The sequence below is a fragment of the Emydura macquarii genome, unplaced genomic scaffold, assembly GCF_026122565.2.
Source record: "Emydura macquarii macquarii isolate MOO-44397 ecotype Brisbane River unplaced genomic scaffold, CSIRO-AGI_Emac_v2 contig_1390, whole genome shotgun sequence".
Taxonomy (NCBI): domain Eukaryota; kingdom Metazoa; phylum Chordata; order Testudines; family Chelidae; genus Emydura; species Emydura macquarii.
In genome coordinates, this window is record NW_027131527.1 from 20,278,289 (window position 1) to 20,303,726 (window position 25,438).

A 25,438-nucleotide genomic window follows, 5' to 3' on the forward strand; every position below is an offset into this window, starting at 1 on the left:
TTTCTTCCCCACCAGATGGTTCTGTTGCTGAGTTCTGTGCTGCCAAGTAAGAGACTGAGCCTGAGCCTTTGGAATCATCCATAAATCAATAAAACTGAAACAAGTGAGAGCGGCTCTGTTTAGGTATTGGATCTGATACTTTAAACGGCACATTTGTTAGATTTGTATCTTTAAAAAACAGTAGAAAATCCCAGAAAAATACTACTGTGCATTTTACACCCTACTTCTTTTTTTCAACGGGGCAAAGCTTGAAGAAATTGCACCATGTAACTACAGTACAGATCTTCTATCTAAGAAAAGTTGGGCATATTGAACTCATGCCTGATTTTTACCATGCAGACCTCAGATTTGTATGAAAAACACCAAGTTCAATGGGAGCAGGGGTGTTCTGACTTTTGTTGTTGTTGTTTTGTTTTAAATAAAGACAATGGGCCAATTCTCAGCTGGTGTGTATTGGCATTTCTCCCTTGAAGTCGATACTGATTTACCAGCTCAGAATCTGACCCATTGCCTGCTTCTCAAACACTTCTTCTTGGGTATCCATTCTCCAAGTGAAATAAATTCAGAATAAGAACCCTAACCTTAAGTTTAAAACGGTTTAAGATTGGTTTTTCAACACGGTTGCAGGTAACATGCTTTTGCCAGTGGTACTGATTTATGAGAATTGGGCAAGGCATTTAAAATGGTTTCTGAAAACCCAGATATGTACATTCAGGTTTTTAGAGCAATAAGCATATGCAGAACACAGAAGTGGTAACCATGTTATTTCAGTGAGTGAAGAATATGAAGAAAGAACACAAAGACGTAGACGTTTCCTTTTCATGGAACTAAAAATACAAGAAAAGTAGTCAGCTCAAGTACAATTTGTGTAACTGCATCACCCAGTTGGGGTTTCATTTGCACACTGTAAGCTTACCTCCATAAACAGCATAGTATTTTTGTAAATTGCTTTAGCTTCAGTTGTGGCTACATTTTTTTTTAAATCTTTTATGGTATATACTTTATAGGAGATCCCCAGTCACAGTGGGTGCTGTTAAAAAGTAAATAGTTACCACTCTCCACTATAGCCTACATTCTAAGAACAAGAAATACTGACGATAACACCACAGTAAAGTATTTGTTTACTTACTAATGGCACCTGCTATATAACATCACACAGTGTTTGTAAGCCTGAAGGCAAACACAGAGAGCTACATTCTCAGTTGGTGTACGTTAGCAAAACTCCACTTGCTTTGATGGAGGTATGCTGATTTACACCAGGTGATTATAAACCTATCTTAAGGACCCCATCAAGAGATCAACAAAAAATCACTTACCAAGTAGAAGTGATTCTTGTGAAAGTCAAACAATATTGCACTGGAAATCACAGTGGAATACTTTTCACTGGTCCCTTAAGAGAAGGTTGTGTAGTGGAGTGGTCTTTAGAGAATTTTACTTTTTGTTAAGCCTAAAGTGAACATTTAAGCAATGTGGCTAGACAGGCTGCCTCATTAATAGAATAGCTGTCTTAGATTTGTAAAAGTTTGGCAAACTAAACCCATGGGTCTACTGCAAGAAGTGCCACCATAGAGTATATTCATCATATAATTTTGTATATATGTTAGGCAGGCAGGTGATTATTATTATTATGAGAGCTTGTACAAGTTTTTCAAACACAAAGTTTTGTTTTATTGAAAAATTATTGAAATTTTATTGAAAAATGGCCTTTTCTTGAAAATAATTTTTTTCATGACAAAATGAATACTTTTTTTTTCAAATGTTTTTCACTCAACTTTTCAGGACATTTTCATCCCTTTTTTATTTCAATTTTGTTTAAAAATTGATTAAAATAATTGTGTTAAATATAGAAAAAACAACTACTTTGACATTTTTGGCCATTGTTTCTCTCCCATCCCCCCCACTTTTCAATCAGCTGAAATTACACTACCAGTGTAGTCATCTCTGAACAATCAAGGGGCCAGATTCACTGCTGGGCTGTGGCATTGAAGTCAATGGAGCTATGCTAATTTACACCAGCTGAGGGACTTCTCACGATCTCTTCTCAAGGAGCTTAGAGTCTATTTCAAACACAAACACACGCTTCAGACACATCTAAAATGCCAGAAATCAGTTCAATGCGATATCTTCAGGGAGAATTACATTGAAAGGATTAATGAAAGAGGCATATTTTCAGGAGGGATTTAAAGAACGACAGAGAGCTTGCTTGGACTATGAGTAGAGTGAGCAAGTTATAAGGGTAGGGAGCAGGAGGGATGTGGCTGGGAGGCTAAGGGGCAGGGGAGGGGAAGCTGCAATTGGGGATTATAGCAGTGTAGCCATTCCAATTTGGCTTAGAGCAACAAGCATAGGGTCCATTTCTTACCTCTCTTCCATTTCATGCTTACGCTACTTGACAATTGCCATTTATCTCTACATGTGAGCAGGAACCACAAAGACTTCTACATATGGTCAATTAACACAATGGTGATTGTAAAAGCAAGCTTAATTTTAATTCACAGTTTCAAAGTTAGCAACTATTCCTGCACACTTTTCCTCATACAAGAGGCCTCCTTGAAGACATTAGAACTACACATGTGAACCAGAGGGTTTTGGAGTGGGCCTTTAATTTTATTAAATTCTGTTTTATAGATCACAGGAATTGATCCTAAGCACACATTTAGTTTTGTGAGCAAACCTCACGTACCTGTCTCCTAAAAAGTTGCGTTCTTAGAGATCAACCCACTTAGTTATTATTCCATCGAGATTTATATTGCACTGTCTGGGCATGTATAAGGTGCCAATCATCATGCAAGAAAGCTGCCATACACAAACATGCATTTCTACACAGTTGCAAAAGCATAAGACAAAGGAAAATACAAATTTAACATATTAAAGGGCGTGCAAATATAGCAAATGTTTCAACTGATTAAGGACCAGATTCTGCCACTCTTACTCACATTGAGAAATATCTTACTTGGTGAGCAGTTCCATTTATTATTACTTCACTAAGTAAGTAAATATTATCTGTCATTAACAAACTCTTGTAGACTCAATACATGCATTTGTAACAACACAAATCAAGAGATTTCAAGCTTCTCCAGCACAGCAGAAACATGAGTTATTCAGGGACAACATTATTCCCCAGTTTTTGGATAGGATCCTGGAGTGGAACAAGAAGACCTGGAGTCTATTCCTGGTTCTGCTACTGACTTGCTATGTCACCTTGGGCAAGTCGCTTCACCTCTCTGTGCCTCCATAAACTCTTCAGACAGGAACGGTGTACATGCTGTGTAAACATCATTCTGATAACTGGGGTTTTCCCCATTGGCTTAAGCAGAAGCAGAATCAGACACTAGAAGAGTTGTTGAATAAAAGCTGAATTGTTGTGAGAGTAATATGTGTTTTTATTTAGTCTCTGGTATAACAGTACCAAAGCATGCTACATTCACTATCTGTCCAAGATGCTGGTAAACAAGATGCATACAGCTTATAAACATATATATTTCAATTTAACACCACATTAACAAAGCACTAGTATTTTGACTTTACTGTATTTTAATCTTGTGCAGACGTAATCATTACTGTACTTCTTTCAATGTAAATGTCTTTGAAAAGTTCCACTTACTGTTATAAAATACTGAAGACCTATAATACAATAAATACTCTTATTCATTCCTATCAATACATTTTCCCAGGATGCTGAATATATGACCTATATTGATCATAAATAGTTATATAAACATTTTTATTCAGCATTTCTGGGTAAATGTGTTGATAGCAATGTATTGTAAAGCCATAGTCCCTGAACACTCTGTCATTTTAACAGTTTACCACCATATTTTCTACTTCCATATTTACATCCCCCAAACATACAAACAATACAAAACTAATCAACAAGGGTGACTGCAAATGCCTTTCATTTTTTCCTTAAAATACAAAAAGTGAGCCTGATCTTGCAAACTCTTACTCAGGCAAGTAGTTCTTACTCATGTAAGTAGTCCTATTTGGACACTGCCACTCCAACCTCCCGAAAGGGCAGCCCAACATTGTCTGAAAGATGGACTGTGGATTAGATCATTCAGCAACAAACCTATTTTCCTAGCACAATTTACATACACAACAACAATGCATCAGTGTGTCTTTTTACGGCAGCTTGTGGGAGTCTCTTCAGTAAGCAGAAGATGAGCAAATAGAAGGGGACAGATGTTGGAATCTTACCTGAGATTTTCCAAACTCTCTGATGTATAGGTGTTTTGAACTACCACATAGTTCTCTGAAAACATCCCATCAAAATGCAGCTGCAGTCAAAAAAGCTGACAGAATGTAAGGAACCATTTGGAAAGGGATCAATAATAAAACAAAATATTATAATGCCACTATATAAATCCATGGAGTGCCCTCACCTTGAATAGTGCATGCAGTTCTGGTTGCCCTGTCTCAAAAATGATATTAGACTTGGAAAAGGTACAGAATGGCAACAAAAATTATTAGGAGTATGGAACAGCTTCCCTATGAAGACAGATTATAAAGAATGGGACTGTTTAGTTTAGAAAAGAGGTGACTAAGGGGAGATATAATAGAGGTCTATAAAATTACGAATGGTATGGAGATAGAGAATCAGGAAGTGTTATTTATCCTTTTACAGAACATAAGAACTAGGGATCACCTGATAAAATAAATAATCATCAGGTTTAAAAAAAACCAAACACAGTACTTCTTCACACAGTGCACAGTAACCTGTGGATCTTGTTGCCAGTGGATGTTGTGAAGGTCAAAACTATAACTGGGTTAAAAAAGAATTAGATCAGTTCATGGAGGATAGGTCCAGAAATGGCTATTAGCCAAGATGGTCAGGGATGCAACCCCATGCTGCAGAAGTCTGTAAACCGCCAGAAACTGGGACTGGACAAGAGGGGATGGATCATTCGATAGTAATTGTCCTGTTCTGTTCATTTCCGCTACAGCATCTAGCACTGGCCATTATCAGAAGACAGGATACTGAGCTAGATGGACCAAGTACGGCTATTCTTATTAAAAAATGGCTCTTTTTTGCTTTAGGTATGTCTGCTGTACCATACTTACAGCTTGAATCCTGCCTGCAATTTACTGTTTGGCAATATTCAAGAGATTTTAATCCAGAATTCTAGGTGTGATTTCCTTCACCCAATACCCATTTTTGTTTTGTTTTTACACTTTTTAGTAGCCTTTCTAGCTCCAGCGCAGCAATTATAATACACTATTGCATACACTGCAAAGAACTGAAAGGCTACAAAACTATAGTCTTCTAAAGAGAAAAGGGTCGAGTTAAAGCCATTGGTCAGATTCACCAGAGTGGTATCCCACTTTGCATTGCACTATTGGCATAACTGGCCCACACTGGGTCACCTTTGCAAGAGTGATCCTCCAGTGGCATAGAGCCAGCATACCCCATTCTCCCTCCCTATTATCAGAGCAGCAAGGAGAAAAGGGACACAGCTGGAACAGCCTTGTGCTATATGCGGATGTCTGGCTGTGTCTTCAGACCCTGGGCTCTTTGCAGCCCATGAACAGGGGTACCAGCCCTTTCACAGAGCTACTGTAGTATAAGTGAAGCGCAAAGGTCACTTTTAAGCTACCTTTGCATACAACCCCCTGACCTATGCTCGCTAAATTGGACTGCAGAAACAGGCTCTTTATCTTTATGTAACATGGTACCCATAATAAATACCTTCTCAGAATATTAACAATGATGACAAATTAGGTCTCAATATTTTATACTGAAATATGCAAGACAAATAGATCTGTTTTATAAAAAATAGTAAAAATGTGGTGTTATGCCCCTAAAGTATGAACCCTCAGCTCCTCATGATCTAAATCAGCTTTATATACTGTGATTACTGTTGCTTTCTCGTCTCACATTTACAGAGGATTAGGAAATCATGAGCAGCTACTGAATACATTGTAGATGACAAAGAAACATACTAGTTCAGTGTTAATGAAAATTCTTTGACTCAATCTGATAAATTTGACAGTATCAAAACATAGAAACGATGTTCATTTCAGAATGTTGGTGTCACCTGTCTGTTACACTGGCAGCATTTTGGACATGTAGAAGTGTACCGTTATTTAATAGATGAAATTATGAGTAATGTACCCTATGATCTACATTTACTCCATGGCTTCTCTGAAGCACTCAATTGTATTGTTTTTTCCAGCACAATGAGCCGGTATCAGCAGCAAATGTCAGCTGTTGTCTTCTGGCCCAAACAAGCCAAAAATAACTAGGGCCAGATCCACATTTGTTGCAAATCACTGATTCACATCCATTGAGGATCTGGCCCTGGAATTCTAGAGAGGAGAAGGACCTCTCTGGGTTTGTATCTGGTTTGGATTTCAGGCAATGAGAACTTGCTTTGGCTGCTTTACATTTCACTATGCCTGGTCCCATGCATTAAAACCCTGGAAGGACAGACTGAATACATGGAGCTGCAGAGCCCAGCTGGGATGGCAGTCACAGACTCCTTCCCATCTGCTCACAAAGGGATCAGCAACTAGAACACTGCCCCTTAGAAATCCTGTCTGCAGGGACCTTTGAAGAGAGGTCAAACATGTTGTAGCTGTAGCAGGTTTGGGAAAAGAGCTCCAAGAATGGTATTTCTCACAAAGCTGCATTCTAGTTATGTACAAAATTTAGGCACCCGGTAAAATTAAAGCTGCTTCAGAGATACTTTAGACTAATCCTCTATATGGTCTAAAACACAACTCTGCGGCAGAATTCCTTAACAATGACATTGGCATTTGTAACAGTTATTTTCAAAAGTTTGACAAAGACCAATAAGCTTGGAACATTTTTTGCTGGCCAGTCCACTGATAAATAAAACAAAGTGCAGCATTGAAAAGCTTATTTCATCAGCCTTTTTTAAAAACAGTTTCAACCTAAGTTCTGTTGTTCAGTTTTGCTTTTTGACTGTCCTGAAAATTACTTCTGATCATGATCAATTACCTCAGTAGGTTCATCCTATTATCTCTGGAGCCAGCATTACTGACTCAGAAAACATCCTGCACACGTTAACTGAAGAACTCTTCTCATTTGTATCTAACTTTGCTTTATAGCAGTATAAACCACAGTTTTTACCCTACTAAAATATGAGAAAAATCTAGTTGAAAGATGTCTTGTTTCTTTCATTTTATTGGGAAAATATATCTTCAAGAGTGTAGCATGTGCAGTCACATCTCTCTTAGCCATGGCTGTGCTGTATACCAAAACTTGATGGCACTTGTCATCTGTCGCTGTAACTGTTTGCCTCAGTGGCCAATATTTCTACTTCCTTTTGATCTAATTCTCCTGATACAGAATAAGCTATTGCTCCATTTGTCCAAATCTGCTGTTTTGTGTCAGTGTCTCTGGTAACTGACCTCAAATGTATCCTTTTGATGTTCTTTGCTAGGCTAGCAAAGCATAGTAATGTTGCACTGAATATCATAGAAAATCCACAGAGAGTGAAGGATGCAGTGTAACTGCCAGTTGTATCCACCAGCCAACCTATTGGAAAACAAATCACTTTTTAAGGCATTTGATAGTTTACAAACCCCTTGTACAGCATTTGCACTGCAGTTCTATCACATACAACAGTGGGTAAGTGAAAGGCTGACACACCAGTTAAACTACATTTTGTCTCCAGGGAAAGAAAACAAATATCTTACATAATGATCTCATCACGCTTAGCTCAAGTTTTTAAGAGGCCTTTGTACAGAACACAAACTATCACAAAAGGACACTATAGTTTTCCCTATAATCCTGGATAAACATCCTCTAAAAGCATTTATTTAGCTGGCAGTCTGCAAATGTGCTCCGAGCCACGGGATTGAATGCTATTCTGTGCATGAGTTCTGCACAAAGAAACATTGCCTGGGCTTGCATATCACTTGAAATGTTCAATTAATATTTTTGTTGTGACAAATCAAATGTGTGTGTGTGTGTGTACACACACTATGGCTATTCAAGAAGAGTAATATGAATCACTGATTTTAATCACTCAAAACAGATAAAAATCTTTCCGGTAGAATGATCAGGACATCACTGTTCTAATCACAACTTCATATTTCAAGCCAGCTATTTAATCTCAGCTGGCAAGAGCTGTGGTGTTCAGATATCACGGTGATGAGGGCTATTTAAGAACCTGAATAGAATTGAATAGAATGTTGCCAACCCACACTAAAGAAATTCAACAGTAAACCTGCCTAATCCAAGCCACATTTCTGAAATAGATGGATTAAGCTCTCTGGATCCTGAAGTCTATAAAAGAACCTCCTTTGATTAAAACTCAAGAGTTATTTAATTTCACAGCAAAAGATGTATTTTTGTACTTTTTTATATCGCTGAACTACATGAAACAATTAAATAAAATGTGCTGCACTATTTCATTGTATGCCCTTGAATTTCAGTTTGTTTTTAGTGTGCAGAACTCAATCCATCTAAACGGGCTTAAGTGGGACCCAAGTGATGTGTAGGTCATGCATTGGCCCTCTGCTCAGGACTCACGTGGATTCAATTGTGGTTTGTTTGTTTTCCTTTCTCTTTCCCGTCACTGAGTGCTAAGGCCTGCATGAATTTTACAGAGAATTTAAAAAACAACTAATCCACAGGGATCTTTCTTCACCAACACATTGAAAACATCAGAGAGAAAGGTCATTTTGATCAGTCACAAGGGGAGAACATGTTGGGATTGTTAATAATATTTGAAAACGTTATAAAAATACACAAACTGAAAAGCAAAGCTACACAAAGTTGTTTTCTCTTAACTACTAATCTCCTCTGTTCTCTTCCTGTTTTGTTACCTCACCAATATTGGAGGAGGCCTTTTGTTTTTAATATGGGCCAGATGCTCTCCTCTGCTGAAAATGTTTTACCATCTCACCAAAATGGGAGCCTTTGTGGTTGGAGGGTCCCAGAGGTCAGGCTGCAGCCCAAGTCCAAACATCTACATCACAATTAAACAGTCCTTTAGCCTGAGCCCCACAAGCCCAAACCTGTCATGGACCAGCCACTGGTTTTTAATTGCAGTGTAGACATAAACTCAGAGGACTATGTTACAAGGGCTGATGAAGGGATGCACCATGCAAGGACATCCTGACCTCCACAGGATTCATATCAGGATTGTCTGTGGCTCTTCATGCCATTTGGGTGAAAGCGATCACAAAATGATAGATCACATGATTCTCGGGAAAGGACAGAGTGAGAGCAGCAGAGTAAGGACAGCAGACTTAAAAAAACCAGATTTTAACAAACTCAGAGAACTAATAGGTTAGCTCCCAGGGGAAGAAAATCTAAGGGGAAAAGGAATTCAGGAGAGCTGGCAGTTTCTCAAAGAGATAATATTAAAGGCACAACAGCAAACTATCCCAATGTGAAGGGAAGACAGTAAGAGGCCAATATGGCTCCATAGGGAGCTCTTTAGTGACCTGAAAATCAAACAGGAATCCTACCAAAAGTATGGACAAATTGCTAAGAAGGAGTACAAAAGAAATGCACAAGCATGTAGGGACTAAATCAGAAAAGCTAAGGTACAAATGAGTTCCACTTAGCAAGGGACATAAAAGGCAATAAGAAGAGGTTCTGTGAATATATTATCAAGAAAAAGATGAAGGAAAGTGCAGGTCGTCTACTTAATGGGGAAGGTGAGCTTATAATAGATGGCTTCAAGAAGGCAATATGTTTAATGCTTATTTTGCTTCAGTCTTCACTAAAAAGGTAAACTGTGATCAGATACTTAACACAATATTAACAACCAGATGGAAGGATCACAAGGCAAAATAGGAAAAGATCAGATTAAAGAAGATTTAGATTTGGTAAAATGTAAATGAATACATCTTGAAACAAAGAATGCAGGCCCTATTTACACAGTGGGGGAGTCTATCCCGGGAAGCAGTGATTCCAGGGGAAAAAAAAGAGGGGGGGGTCATGATGGATAATCCACTGAAGATGAACTCCCTTTGTGACCCCGTAGCCAAAAGGGTTAATGTGATCCTTGGATGCATAAACAAGAGGAATCTTGAATAGTAGAAGAGAAGTTATTTTACCTCTGTGTTTGGCCCTGGTGCGACCACTGCTGGACTATTGTTCAGTTCTGGTGTCCACAATTCAAGAAAGATATTGATAAATTGATTTGATAAATTGGAGAGGGATCAGAGAAGAGCCACGAGAATGATTAATGGATTAGAAAATCTGCTTTACAAGAGACAGACTCAAGGAGCTCAATCTATTTATCTTAACAAAGAGAAGGTTAAGGAGTGACTTGGATAGTCTATAAGTACCTACATGGAGAAAAAAATATTTGATAATGGGTTCTTCAATCTAGCAAAAAAAATATAACAGGATCCAATGTTTGGAAGTTGACACTAGACATATTCAGACAGGAAGTAATTTTTAATAGTAAGGATAATTAACCACTGGAACAATTTATTAAGTGATGTGGTAGATTCTCCACCACTGGCAATTTTTAAATCAAGATTGAATGTTTTTTCTAAAAATATATGGTCTAGGAATTATTTTGGGGAAGTTCTATGACTTGTGTTCTACAGGAGGTCAGATTGGATAATTGTAACGGTCCCTTCTGGCTTTGGAATCTATGAATCTAGATAAATTAGATGTATTCAAGTCAGCAGGATCCAATGAAATTCATCCTAAAGAATTTACAGAACCAGCTGAAACAATCTCAGAACTATTAGCGATTATCTTTAAGAACCCATAGCAGATGGGTGAGGTCACAGAAGACTGGAGATGGGCAAACATAGTATCTGTCTATCAAAAGAAGAACAAAGAAGACCCAGAGAATTATAGATACCCAGAAATACACTAGAACAAATTATGAAACCATCAATTTGTAAGCACCTAGAGGATAGCAGGATTATAAGGAATAGCCAACGTGGATTTGTCAAGAACAAATCATGCCAAATCAACCTAATTTCCTTCTTTGTCAGGGTTAATGGCCTAGTGTATAGGGGAGAAGCTGTAGATGTGATATATGTTGATTTTAGCAAGGCTTTTGACATAGTCCCACAAGACATTCTCATAAGAAAACTAGGGACATGTGGTCTAGATTAAATTACTATAAAGTAGATGCAAAACTGGTTGAAAACCATAATCAAAGAGTAGTTATAAATGGTTCTTGTCAAACTGGGGGCATTTATCTAGTGGGATCCTTGTCCTGAGTCCAATACTATTAAATATTTTCATTAATGACATGGATAATGGAGTGGAGAGTATGCTTATAAAATTTGCAAATGACACCAAGATGGGAGGAGTTGCATGCCCTTTGGAGGTCACGATTAGAATGCAAAACAACTGACAAATTGGATAACTGGTCTGATTTCAACAAGATTATATTCAATAAAGACAAGTGCAAAATTCTACACTTAAGAAGGAAAAATCAAATGCACAGCTACAAAATTGGGAAAAACTGGCTAGGCTGTAATTTTGCTAAAAAGGATTTGAGGGTCATAGTGGATGACAAAATGAATGTGAGTCAACAATTTTTTGCCATTGTGAAAAAGGCTAATATGATTCTGGGGTGTATTAACAGAAGTGTTGTATGTAAGACAAGGAAGGAATTGTCCTGCTCTATTCGGCACTGGTAAGCCCTCAGCTGGCGTCCTCTGTCCAGTTCTGAGCGCCATGCTTTAAGAAAGATATGGAGAAATTGGAATGAGTCCAGGAGCAAGCAACAAAAATGATAAAAAGTTTAGACAAGGTTAGGAAAGGTTAGAACACCTGACCATGTTTAGCTTTGAGAAAAAAAAAAGACTGAGGGGGTCTTGATAACAGTCCTCAAATATGTCAAGGGCTGTTATAAAGAGGATGGTGACCAATTGTTCTCCATGTCCACTGAGAGTAGGACAAAAAGTAATGGACCTCATCTGCAGCAAGGGAGATTTAGGTTAGTTATTAGTAAAAACTTCCTAACTATATGGGTAGTTAAGCACTGGAATAGACTTCCAAGGGAGGCTGTAGAATCCCCCTCATTGGAGGTTTTTAAGAACAAGTTGAACAAACACCTGGCAAGGATGGTCTACGTTTACTCCATCCATCCTTCCAAAGCTATGTTTCTATGATTTTAAGCTCTGTATTTTCACTCTTTAATGTGTTTTTCCACAGAAGAGGATAATTTTGATGGCTGTAAATTAGAGATGGTCAGTCTTTTCCAGAATTTGATTTTTCAATGAATTTTTTAATCAGTGTTTGAAATTTCTACGAAACACATGGAACAACATTTCCACACAAAATTACTTCTCATGTCTGACCAGCTCTAGCATAAAAAATAAATCGTTCTGCTTTAATCATAAGGAAAATCTAGAGTAACAGTATGAACAATACAGTAGAGTCATCTGTGAACTAACCTGCAATGGGTGGACTCACTAGATAAGGGACTGCGTGAAGAAAATACACTACGCCTAGGGCTGATGATAAGGAAGCAGTTCCCACTACATCTGCTGTCACGACAGGGATTAGTGTAACATAGGCTCCATCAAAATACCCAAAAGTAAATGAGAATGGCACAAGCAGGGGGAAACTTCGGAGAACGGGAAGGAAGAGACAACAGAGACCATCCATTCCCACAGCAAAGAGGTAGCAAACATATCGGTACTTCTTCAGACACCTGTGGATTTTAAAAACAGGAAGGATAAGTTAATCGTGTACTTCCTCTTTGTTTCTGTTCATTTCCAGATCTATTGATTTACCATTTGCAATTAACATATGGTTGTGTCCTGGAACATTTTCTGTGTTAACCTGCTCCCTGTCTTTTCTATGCTGCACAGTTTTAATGTCCAGCTTAACACACACAATGCTTTCTGAGGACAAAAGCCAGCCAGTGCTGGTTCTAACACTGTGCTAGACTGACAAACTTGGATAGTGAAGTTCTCCATCTATCCATAGAACAAACATTAGTGACAGCAGTGCAAGCTTCCCATGCATGTGCCTCAGTTTTCTTGGGGACCACTTTTGGTGGGATGAAAGTAGTTCAACCTCCAGGCCCCTTCAACCCCCGGTTTCTGCTTTAAAACTTTCTCTGAATAACATATTCTTCTGTATTTATATTTAAGCTCACTAATGCTGTTGCTAATAGTTTGCAGAAATAAGATAAATGGCCCTATTACCCCTTCTCACTTTTACTGGTGTAAATCAGGACTGATGCAATGGAGTTAAAAGGGAGTAAGTGAGAGGAGAATCAAATCCACAATTCACATTGACTCAAATGTCCAATGGACTGAATAAGTATGACAACTGAAATGTTCTTTAGAATAGCGTACAGCCACACTCACCTGATCTTCGTCACCAGTATTATAGACATTGCATATAACAAAATGTCAAGATAGAGGAAAGGTAGCAAAATGTGGCTAAGCACTAAAAAGTCAGGAAATGCAGAAGTTAGGATTCACACACATTCTGGCCTTTTTGTGTTTACACCTTACAATACAAGGCCAGATCCTTCATCCCTTTGTGCCAGTACAGTGGCACAAATGAGACAGAAAGGCCGAAATAGCATCCTCGCATCGTCTATAGATCAGGCACAGAAGGTAATGCTTAATATATGCTGATCAGTGGGCTACATTTACACTGCAGAACACGGCAACTTTGGACAAATGTTAATCATTTCTAAAATTAAAATGATACATTAACCCAAAGATAAAATCTAAGATAAAAAATGAGCATTTCTTAAAGTTGTATAAATACCATAAATGGAGCTCATCTATGGGAAAAATAGCGCAAGTCATTTGTAATGTCCTCAACATGTACTTTTTAGCATGCAATACACCTCACTATCCTACATGCAATGTCTTATAACTAGTTTGCCATCTGTCATTACCTTCTGTCTGTCAACCATCCAAAGGTGATATTACCAATGATATCGATGACACCAAGTATGGACATAAGGAAAGCAGCCTGCTGATGACTCACACCAACATTCAAAGCGTAAGGCACTAGGTAGACAAAAAGAGGGCTACAGCCATATGCCATAAACAAAACAGACACTGCTAGCACCAGGAAGTCTGGCATCAGTAAGAAGTTATATTCCTGCCAGGAGCAGCAGCATAGACATTCATAGGACCATGCTTTGATTAAAGGTGAACAGATGGACAACTGCTCTAAGTCTTGCTTTGGTGCTTCTGAGACATATTCCTGTTCAAGAAACTCTGGAGGGTTTTTGTGGTCTTCCTTCAGAGTAATAGGCCTCATCAGGGCACCACAGACACAGAGATTTAAAACAAAACCGCCCAGGATGAGTAAGGCTCCACGCCAGGAAAACTGTTCAATCAAGAGTTGGACAACAGGGGCGAGAATGAAGGTACCGATTCCACTCCCTGACATGGCTATCCCATAAGCCAGTGCTTTTCTTTTGTTGAAATATTTGCCCACCATTGCTATGGCTGGAGAATAACAAAGTGCAAATCCAAGTCCTAGGAAAAAAAGGAAAGAATGTATGTTGTTTAATAATGAATACAGGCAATAGGATACATTACATTTAACCAAGTAACCCACTTCCACCAGCACTAATAATCAGGAGGCCGTTTGTGGATTATCACATTTTGCAGCTCAGAGAATATGGGATAAAAACATGAGGGGGGGGAAAAAAAAAACCAACCTCCAAGGATACTGAGTCAAACAAATATAGTTGAACCTCACTAATCTGTATCAATGCAGAAGCCCAGTGAGGGCTGATGAGCTTTGCATTTGGGCATCTACTCAGGCTAGATAGGAACAACAGCACCATCGGTCACTTATTAGTACTCTGACCTGGTTTCCATGCATCACTGAGGGCCAGGAGATGGTGGGAAACTCCTGCACCCCTTCCCCCCACACACTTAGATTGTGGGATCATTGCATCAGGCACACTGGTCCCACAGTCATTGCTCAGTATTTCACTCAGCTACAAACCCAAATATCTATTTTCAGGGGAGATTTGTACGTTTGCAGCTCTCTGAAGGATGCTGTGGGAAAGTTCTTTCTATTGTAAAATGTTCAACAAGAAACTTTCCTGACAAGATGAAGAAATTCTGCATTTCAACTGGCTGGAGTTCTGAGCTGTTTAAAATCACCTGTGAAAGCCCTTATTCAAGATGCCGTGACCACTTTCAGAACCAAGATTAAAAAGGTTCAGAACAAGATGCCCTTCCTATTTGGTAGATAAATTAGATTCATCTCTTGGGTGCGGAACAATTTCATAGACTTTGCTACAGAGTTTCAAGGACAGATGCACAAGAATCAATCAGTGCTAGCGGTTTTGCAGGGATTTCTGAATCAGACACAGAAATGTATTCCAGGCTGGCATAAATTGCTACCCTCAGGTACACAAGTACCTCTCCCGTTGCCTTCGTCAGAAAGCACCAGCTTTGGGAGATTCTCATATGTAAGTGTAGCAGGCTCTCTGTGTTTGCCTGAAACTCTCCACCCTGTTAGCAGGTGTTGACCCTGCTGGGAGAGGGTTGAATGGATTGTACTGACACCTTGAAACAAGCAGCTTAGTTACCTTACCCAGATATAAGAGAGATAAAGAGTATCTAGGGCGTGAGCACAGCACTCCTAAGGCAGAACCTTGGCTTTCACGGGGGAGGCTTGAACTGAATTTTATATTCTCTTATTGTTTATTTCTTTGTGAATAAAGCCAAACCCCAGGAAGGGCAGGGAATTTTGACACTACATAGTGTTTGGACTTTGTTTTAGAGCAGATGAGGGAAAATCACTTACTGCCCATAATAATACAATGATCAAGGTCACATATACCCATTAAAGGATCTGTGAAAAGTGCTCCGTTTCAGGCCTATGAAAATAACACTGTCTCTGACCTCCTTGGAAATGCAAACCCTGTGTGAATCTGAACAGGTTTTCCTCTCTCTCTCTCTCTCTCTCTCTAAATAATGACAGTTTAGTGGGTCTATTTCATGGAGCAAAGAAGAAACTCAGCCTCCCCATTGACAGGCATCAGATAGCCACCCCTCAGGCTATATATTCTTCACTGCTGTAAGTCTTGCAGCTTCCAATGGCTCTATGTCTGGACATAAGATAGTGTTGTTCTCAACTGCCCTCTAGATTACAGGTCAGCTCACTGCACCAGGTCTCCCAGCCTTTTACTATTAGTTCATTTCTGCACTGATCAGTCCCTGCAGACTAAATTCACTGCTTGTGAAATGGACTGTCTACAACTTAATGTGCAATGCTTCATTGCTCCTCTTCCTCAATATTTGTAACAGCTCTCGTAAAGGAAGCCTCAGTGGCAGTAGGAAGATATTTGATACAGTGCTTTGGGTTACAAGGGACCTTTTCATTTGTTACGAACACACTGGACAAAGATTAACATTGTAATTCAGGAGCAACACACACTGTAACAAGGAAATTTTTTCCTTAGAAAATAAGCTGTTGGCAGCACACAAAGTATAGTAATTCTACCAACTTGCTACTCAACGGCAGGGGACTGAGTACAAGGCTTATATCACCGTGGCTACCATGGCAGGTTTAATGAGGCAGGAATCTCAGTATAACTATTGTAACCTCTCATTTTCTTTTGTGTACAAGCAGCTATAGAAAGACAGGACAGACTGAGGATATTCTTTTAACACAGTGGTGGAATTCAAAGGGAGGATGCATTAGGATAAAGCATTCAACAGAGGATTTTTGCTTTTAAACTGAATGTAGTGCAAGTAGAAATAAGCCATGCAATGCTGACTTAAGAAACTGATGCAATGGACTCTCTCATTTATTTATTCATTATTTATCTTGATTTAAATAATAAAATAATCACCTATGCAAAGCTCTCGGTGTCTTGACCTATAATTTATATTACAATAAAACCCCAGAAGCATTAAACCAAAAGGAACTCTGCCAGCCAGTCACCTACCAAAAAACCCAAAAAACAAACAAACAATCCTCTTTCCCAGCCTGTTACCATCTGGGAAGTTTACCTTCAGCCTTCTCATATAAATAAATAAAGCCACCCAACTGTTGAAAGATGACTTTTGTTGTACTAGGAAGGTCACCAAAATTTGGTCTATTCCAGATCAGGGGAAAATGCCAGAGGCTGGAACCCTCCCAGATAATGTCCTGCAAGCTGGCCCCGTCTCTCAGAACAGAAGGATTCCAGATTGAAAGCCTCTGCTGACTGCAGCTGTGGGATAGAGGTGGTCCCTCTAATGTTAAGGTTATAGTTGGGACAAACATTATGAATGCCTCCTACCTGTAAGCACTCCTAATGAAAAGTAGAGGTGTTCCAGGCTTGTGGCAAATGAACTCAAGATCAGTCCAGCAGATGCAAGCAGTCCTCCAAGCATGATGCCCACTTGACAGGATACATGATTACTGATAAAACTCCCAAGTGGGGCTTCAAAAATAATGAATGCAGTTAGTGAATGGCATGTACTCATATGTATTTCATCACCACCAGAGTGAAGGCCTGGGAACAAAAATCAGCACCAAAACCAGACAAACAAGAGGAAACGCTGATCTGTTGCTGCAGCTAATTGGAGTGACATTTCAGATTCACATACATCACTTCATGGTGTTTGTGACCACCTCAAAAACCCTTTCAAAATGGCTACTTTCTATTTTCCATAAAAATCAGGTCAGTGGCTATTTTAAATCAGGCAATACCATTATAAAGACAAAGCTGTTTTTTCAATTAATGGGGTAAAAGGAGGCAAAGCCAATGACTAGGTAAGAAGCATTTTGTTCATTACCCTATCCTTACAGCTGCAATTAACCTGCTATCACTGGAATTTATACTGCTACTCTATGAAAAGATGTCCCTTCTGCCTCATCAGTAAAGATCTTAGAACCTATAAGTTGTAGAAAAGATCCCCCTCTCTGGTAGGAACAGGCTGACCCAGCAATATTCAAGTTAAAATCCCTGCACACACAAAGAGCAGTGCAGAGTGTCAAAGTCCAGCTTCACCCACTGGAAGTACAAATCCTAGAAACCTTTGCGCTCTTCTCCCTGACTACTTAAAATTCCCTTTGAGTTTCAACTGGAAAACTTGTCCTTACATCTTCATCTATGAGCTGTAGTGTAGTTGGTGCAGAGGTGTCTGGCTATGTTTTAGGCCCTAGTCCTGGAATGCAATGAATATGGGCGGATTGCTCTATGTGCAACATGATGTGTGCAGGATCAGAACCTAAGTTTGTACTGTACTTTGCAGTCCTTTAAATGATATCCATGAAAGTTCAATGCAACTCCAGAACTGGACCGGTGTCCTAGGGAATATTTCCTAACAAAAACACAAAAGGACATTTGCCCACAAAAAAGTTCAGTGAAAGGATGTTTTGGTTGTGACATGGACCAAAGGACAAGGAAACACAGAGTCCAGTCTGAAATGTAACTCCAATACAGTAGGTCAGTGGTCTTCAAACTGTGGTCAATGGACCCACTATGTCTAAGAAGTCCACAAAAAGTTTGTAGTTACAATAGAACAGAGGTTTTCAACCTTTGGTCCGTGGACTGCTGGGGGTCTGCAGACTATGGCGAAGATTTTCAAAGGGGTCTGCACCTCTGTTCAAAATTTTTTGGGTGTCCGCAAATGAAAAAAAAAAAAAAAGTTGAAAACCACTGCACTATGCAAAACAAGTCCTAGTTGAATGACACTCAAACTGTGAGCTTTCCCATTATTCTGATCACAAAAACATTTCTTAAAACACACATCACTTGACAATAAAATGCTCCGTTTCTTTTCAGTATCAAACAAAATGGTATCAAGAAGCCTCCTCCTTGCCAAACTGTGCTGTGGGATTCAGCTTGGACATACTATACCCATTTGGCTACACAGCCAGGCTGGATAAAAGTCATTATGGGTCAGGCTGAAACCAGAAATTTTCCACACTGGCTCTGATGACTTGTGAATACACTAATATCAGTTGTTCCACCGAACTAAAGAGCAAACCAGTTAATTATTCTAAGAGCGCAATACCCACCACACAGCATTGTGGCACAGTCTACAATGGAATGGATCCAAGCCGTTCGGGCATAATCCTGAGCAAAGTATGTCTGGAACTCCACAAAGAAAATTGAGATGCATCTAGGAAAGAAAACATTCACACTGATCTGTTAAATTCAGGGAGAAAGGGTACCTGTTTTGTGCCTGATCCAAATCCTATGGAAGTCAGTGCAAGGATTCCCATTGATTTCCAAGGGAAATTCATCAGGTCATTAAACATCTGTAAAGTGGAGACTCTCTCGATGCACAGAAAATAATGACAAATGAAAATGTGGCACATAGACTGGATAGTTCCTACAATAGCTCACGTGACTGTTTTATATCTGTCTAACTGAATCAGAAAAGAACAAATGAGACAATGACAAATGAACCAGAGTATGGTCACCAAGTATGATCCTAGTAGTAGGATTATACAGATTGGGTTAATCTGTCAAGAGCAAGAAGACATTTCTTTCTACAAGGGCAGCCAATCCTTAAAAAAGCAGACAATTCTCTCACCCTCTTTTATTCTAAGTTCTAACCTCTCATAAGCTATTTTCCTAGTCCTATATTATTGTCTTTAATGTTGTCTCTTTAAGGACTAATATATATATTAGTTGGATGACTTCTGGACCATAAGAAGTCACTTAGGGCATGAAGAAGGCTCTGCCATACCTGTGTATCATGCTGCTTGCAGAGTGGCTCTCTTTTGTTGTGTTTCTATACCTTCATTTTTTCACAAGGATAGGTTGTAGGCCTATCGTTCAACCCCTGTGATACTTCCCAGGCATAGGTGCTGGAACTACGGGTGCGGGAGGTACAGCCGCACCCCCTGGCCTGAAGTGGCTTCCATTATATACAGGGTTTACAGTTGGGTTCAATGGCCCTCAGCAACACCGCTCCTAGAGGTACCCAGAATCATGAGGCATCTCGCTGCCACTATCCCTTAGCATAAGGAAGCCTTGTCCATGTCTGCCATATGTCAGCTCCCTAACTCCACCAGCCACAAGCAACACAAGAACTCCCCGATGCAGGCCCTGCTCTCTCTCTCTCTACAAGTTAGTGATAGGCGCATTCCAATCTCCAAGCATCTCCCTCGACTGTTCAGCCCCTGGGCCACTGGACACTTGCAATATTCACAGATTCGCTCCTTCCAAGGAGCGGTACAGCCCCGCTTACCGGTTCCACCCCGTGGCACTGCTCTGCTTGACACACAGCACTTCAGTGTGTTTACGGTGAAAAGAGTAAACGTTTATTTAAATAAAAAATAGAGATTCAAGTGACAGCAAGTAGAAGTATTGGAAACAAAGAGTTACATAAAGTAAAACCATAAGATGCATTCTAGAAGTTAGACTAATTTTCATATCTTACAGCAATACTCATCCAAAGTCCTCCCAGCATATTACAGCCAGGATTGGCTGTGATCTTCCATTCATGAGACAAGCCATGCTGTCAGCTTGTCTCGTCAGTGAAAGATACAGGTGTCTGTTTACATCCCCAGATAGAACAGAACAATTCATTGTCCATATTTATAAATAGGATACAACCTGCTGGTTGCTTCTTCCTGTACACTCCCTTCTTGTAGGCTTTGCAATTTCTTAATCAGCATCTGGCTCACTACGCAAATAGGCCTCCATTGAGACATACACAATACACAAATGACCAGGCAGGGAGATAAGCATCTGTTACCCCTTCCTGAAAGGAACCCTTCTGAGACATGTCACCTCCTGATTATCTGCCTTAAGAATCTCATTTTCAGTATAGACACATAATTCCTTAAATATTATCTGTGCATACATTTTACAATGATTATGATGGACCAGTAGGCTACTGGCTCTCAGTAAAGACCTCACATGCCTATCTTTAGTGAATTATTAGGCATATATTTGACCTGGTGATCCCTATAAAACTCTATGCTCCCCCTGTGCCCACAGTTGGTTGGCACCAAAATGTCTCACAGATAGGTTGTTGGCCTGTTGTTCTCACACCACCACTCCCAACCTGGAGGACCAATGGACTGCTTTTTGTCTAATCCCTACCCTCTGACCTGTCCAGCTTGGGTGGCCCTGCCAGAAATTAAAACTGTGTCCGGTATAGCTCTTGTGATCACTGGAACAAGAGAAAACACACACACACACACACACACACACACACACACACACACACACACACACACACACACACACACACACACACACACCCCCACACACACACACACACACACACACACCCCCCCCCCCCCCCCCCCCTCAGGATTCCCTTCTCTTTCCCTGGGGTCTGCTCCTTGATGTGGTGGAAATGTTTGCATATTCCAAGGATTCTGAGAGCTATGCCAGAGGGAGTTAACTCCTGGCAGGGTCACCCAAGCAGGACAAATCAAAGGGTTGGGAGGGATCAGAGGAAAAGTAGTATGCTGGATCTCCAGGCTGGGGTGGGAGTGGGGAGGAGGGTTTGAGCAATAGGCCAACAACTTATCCCTGTGAAAAAGTTAAATTATAGAAACACAACAAAATAGCCACTCTTGCAAAGAGTATGATAGACAGGGATGGCAGAGCCTTGTTCATGCCCTAAGTGACTTCTGATGGCACAGGAAGGATTCAAATTCATGTTTAGAGAGAACTATAGATATACAGATGTACACACAAAATGTCATTCAGTTCAGATAACTACAGGAAGGATGTGGACAAATTGGGGAGAGTCCAGCAAAGGGCAACAAAAATGATTAGAGGCCTGGGGCACATGACTTATGAGGGAGGCTGAGGGAACTGGGCGATTTTAGTCTGCAGAAGAGAAGACTAAGGAGGGATTTGATAGCAGCTTTCAACTACCTGAAGGGGGGTTCCAGAGAGAATGGAACTAGGTTGTTCTCAGTGGTGGCAGATGACATAACAAACAGCAATGGTCTCAGGTTGCAGTGGGGGAGGTCTAGGTTGGATATTAGGAAAAACTTATTTTACTAGGAGGGTGGTGAAGCACTGGAAGGGGTTACCTAGGGAGGTGGTAGAATCTCCATCCTTAGAGATTTTAAAGGTCCTGCTTAACAAAGCCTTGGCTGGGATGATTTAATTGGGGTTGGTTCTGCTTTGAGCAGGGGGTTGGATTGGATGGCCTCCTGAGGTCCCTTCCAACCCTACTCTTCTATAATTCTATTATAGCACCCTGATTCACTGAGAAAGATTCTATCTGTGTGGAGTCAACCAATGGGAACAAAGGATCAAACTGCCTGCTAGAAGAGGAGTGACACACATAAGGTGTGCAGCTGTGCCTGGAGCCAGTGCCCCCTTTGCATGCCCAGCTCACCATGGATGACCTCCTGAGGTCCCTTCCAGCCCTAATCTTCTATGATTCTATGACGATTTAAAGGTTGAAACAAACTCACAGTAATCTAGGAATCCTGTGACCATGTGCCTGCAGACAGCAGCATACATTGTAATTGAATAAAGGATCCAAAATGCTGGCTGATTTAACAGTACAGACTCTGAATAGCTCTTTACATACAGAGGTTGATTCTGAGACCAGTCCTCCCTTTTTGTGGCTGCAACTACTTGTGTATGCACTGTGGACACAGACAGGAGGCCATCTGTTTAAAATCTGGCCAATAAGGTAGAATGTTGAAGTACAAACAGTAACCAAATCTTTGCCCCGGACACCTTGTCTATATTGACACCAATTATTGCTAGACTGATTAGTATTATTTATTTTACAGCTAGAGCATACTAGGGACCTTCTACTGCAAATCAAATAACACAACCCCTGCTCTGACAAGCTTACGAAGTACAACATCAATGAAACTTACTCATGCGCATAAAGTTAAGTGTGTGCATGACTGTCTGCAGGATTAGGCCTAAGGCTCGGATTGGGCAATGAGTTCAGTGTGGACAGAGACAATGCCCCACAGATTTTATTAGCCCAAGTTGCAATAGAATATATACAGACATTCTTCTTTCCTGAATCCTCAACATCGAAGTGCAGGGTGTGTCTGCCATCTTTCCATATCACATGAATGAACAAAGTTGACCTTTAGGATAAAATGCTTTTTATGTACTTCTAGGAGCATATTACTAAGGAAAAACAATAAGAGTTTTGTTTGAATGAAAACCTCGGTAAAGATGCAGAGGCACAGTGTAATTCTCAAATGTAGTCTAGTAAAGTAGCCCCTTCCATCATGTGGTCTGACGGTAACTCATGTCCAATCTCAAATTCACCATGGAATGCCATGGTCTCCTTCACTTCTCATGTGGCACCACACCACTATTTAGTGGTGTTTTATGATACTTCAAAATAAAATATCCACACACACCCCAATATCGGATGGAGAAATAGGAATATTTCAAGTTTGTTAAATAAGCAAGAAGTTGCTGGGTGCAGGGTGGATAAAAATCAATGATTTAAAGGGGTTTTTTTGAGGATTTTAAAAAAAATTGAATTTTAATTAATAAAATACTAAATTTCTCTCTTGGTTAAAAAATAAGTTACAATTAAATCTCATCACAAACATGCTAAACCAACACTTACAGTCTCATAAAAATGAATTAATGGCTCTAGTCTGTCCAGCCTAACTATCAGCTCTTGCTTCTTGAAAGCTCTGGGCTTTCAGTTTCTGTTTCAGTTTCTATTTCTCAGCAGACTAAAGTCACATGTGCAAAGAAAGACACAGGCTGGATAGGACTGTTGTTGTTCTGTGCTTATGTGGTGGTGGAGCTGGGCCAAGAAAGGCAGAGGAGCTAGTTAAGACTGTCTTAAAGACAGAGAGACAAAGGATGGAGGCAGAATAGAAAGGAACAGTGGAGTGAACGGGAAAGAAAAAGGGAAGACGTTATTCAGTACACACACAGCTTTCTATATTCCCCCACACTTTTCCCACAGAAAAACTGTCATGGCTTCTGGGTGTAAGAGAGACCCTATCTGGGAATATTTTGAAGAAATTCCTTCCCCGGGTAAAAAAGGAAAATGTGTCAAGTGTAAGCAGTGCAAGGAGGAGATGCAGGGCCTAGTTGCAAGAATGAAACATCATAATGAAAACTGCTTATTGGGAGAAAATGATGTGGCTGAAGATGTGGATATGTCTGTAGAACAATGTGGATCAACTGGTTAGTAACTTAAATTATTCACTTTGCATTGCATCATTCTTCAAGACTCTCTCTATGCCTTTTAGTACAAATGTGATTTAACAAGTAAATTCCCAAGCTGTTTGCTATGTTGGATGTTGGTAGAAAAAAAAAGTTTATCTTAGCTAATCCTTATGGCTTATTTAATTAGTTAACTAGGTTTAGAATCTATCACCCAAGTATACAGTACAGAAAGCTGCAGTAAGAGAAATCTAGAGTTGCCAGTTGCCACTGGGAGTCATTTTCTTATTTTATATAACATAATACATGCCCCTTATTTTGGAACATCATGGCCACAGACCATAATGGTGATGCCATAAATCGATTCCTTATTTTACTTCAGCATAACTCAGCTTTCTCAAGGGAACCCCATCTTATACTTGTTTTCTCAAAAAACAGAAGTGCCAGAGAGTTCTATGGGGCTTACTCCAAAATTAAGTGCACTCTAAATACAGTCAGTCTTAGCTTTTTTTGGTAATTTAGAATTGGATCTGCATCCTTGCTGGAAAAAAATGTAAATGATTAACTGAATAATAGAGTGAGAAGAACTGAGAAAAACGACTATTCAAAATCATTTTTGAATTTTGTTTCTGGATCCCATTTAAGCATAAGAGACTGTGACTGTCTATCTGCAACAACTGCAGAGTCATCCGTTGGTACTTTTAGCAGCAGTGCTGCAACTAAACGTATTTCAGACAACAAAGTATCAGTAGCAAGCAAAAGATTTCAGTCATCCAGTGAAACCACCACCATGGATGGGTTTGTAGTAAGGACCAGCAAATACCAACAAGACACCATAGATGAAAAGATTGCTCGGTTCATTTATGCCGCAAATTCTCCTTTTCGCATTGTTAACAATAAATACTTCATTGACGTGGTTGAGTCCTTACAACCAGGCTGCACTGCACCTAGTAGAGCAGATATTGGTGGAAAGTTGCTAGATACAGGGTCTGAGAAGGAACTTGAACACTGTGCAAGAAATACTGAGGGGAAATTTGCCAGTTTAAGCTTTGATGAGTGGAGCAAGGTACACAATGATCCAATAATACGTGCCTGTGTGACAACAGAAGATGGGATTGCGTATCTTTTAGAAAGAATAGATACATCAGGAAATGCCCACACAGCAGAATATTTAAAAGAAGTGGCAGTGAAAGCTGTCATAAACTGTGAATAAAAATTCAACTGTCACATGCACAGTTTTGTCACACACAATGCTGCAAACGTGGCAAAGATGAGAAGATACTTAGAAGAAGAAACGGAAGGATGTTCCTTAACAACATATGGCTGCAGTGCCCAATTAATGCATCTTTTAGCCAAAGACTTTACGTCTTCGCCAGGAATAAAAGAAAATGTTGTTGAAGTCACAAAATACTTCCATAACAACCATTTTGCTTCAGCTTCACTGAAGAGAGCAG

At 39.8% G+C, this 25,438-nt stretch overlaps 1 protein-coding gene across 1 annotated transcript in view; it reads right to left on the reverse strand.

Annotated features, from left to right (window-relative positions):
• Positions 1-2,470: 2,470 nt before the first annotated feature.
• SLC16A12 (solute carrier family 16 member 12) overlaps positions 2,471-25,438 on the reverse strand; it is a 61,872-nt gene continuing 38,904 nt past the window's right edge. The window contains exons 4-8 of the mRNA XM_067552815.1: positions 18,914-19,017; positions 17,187-17,330; positions 13,824-14,415; positions 12,355-12,614; positions 2,471-7,501 (exon numbers count right to left, since the gene is read on the reverse strand). Coding sequence (XP_067408916.1) covers positions 7,239-7,501; positions 12,355-12,614; positions 13,824-14,415; positions 17,187-17,330; positions 18,914-19,017 — 1,363 coding nt within the window. The 3' untranslated portion in view covers positions 2,471-7,238. The remainder of the gene's footprint in view (positions 7,502-12,354; positions 12,615-13,823; positions 14,416-17,186; positions 17,331-18,913; positions 19,018-25,438) is intronic.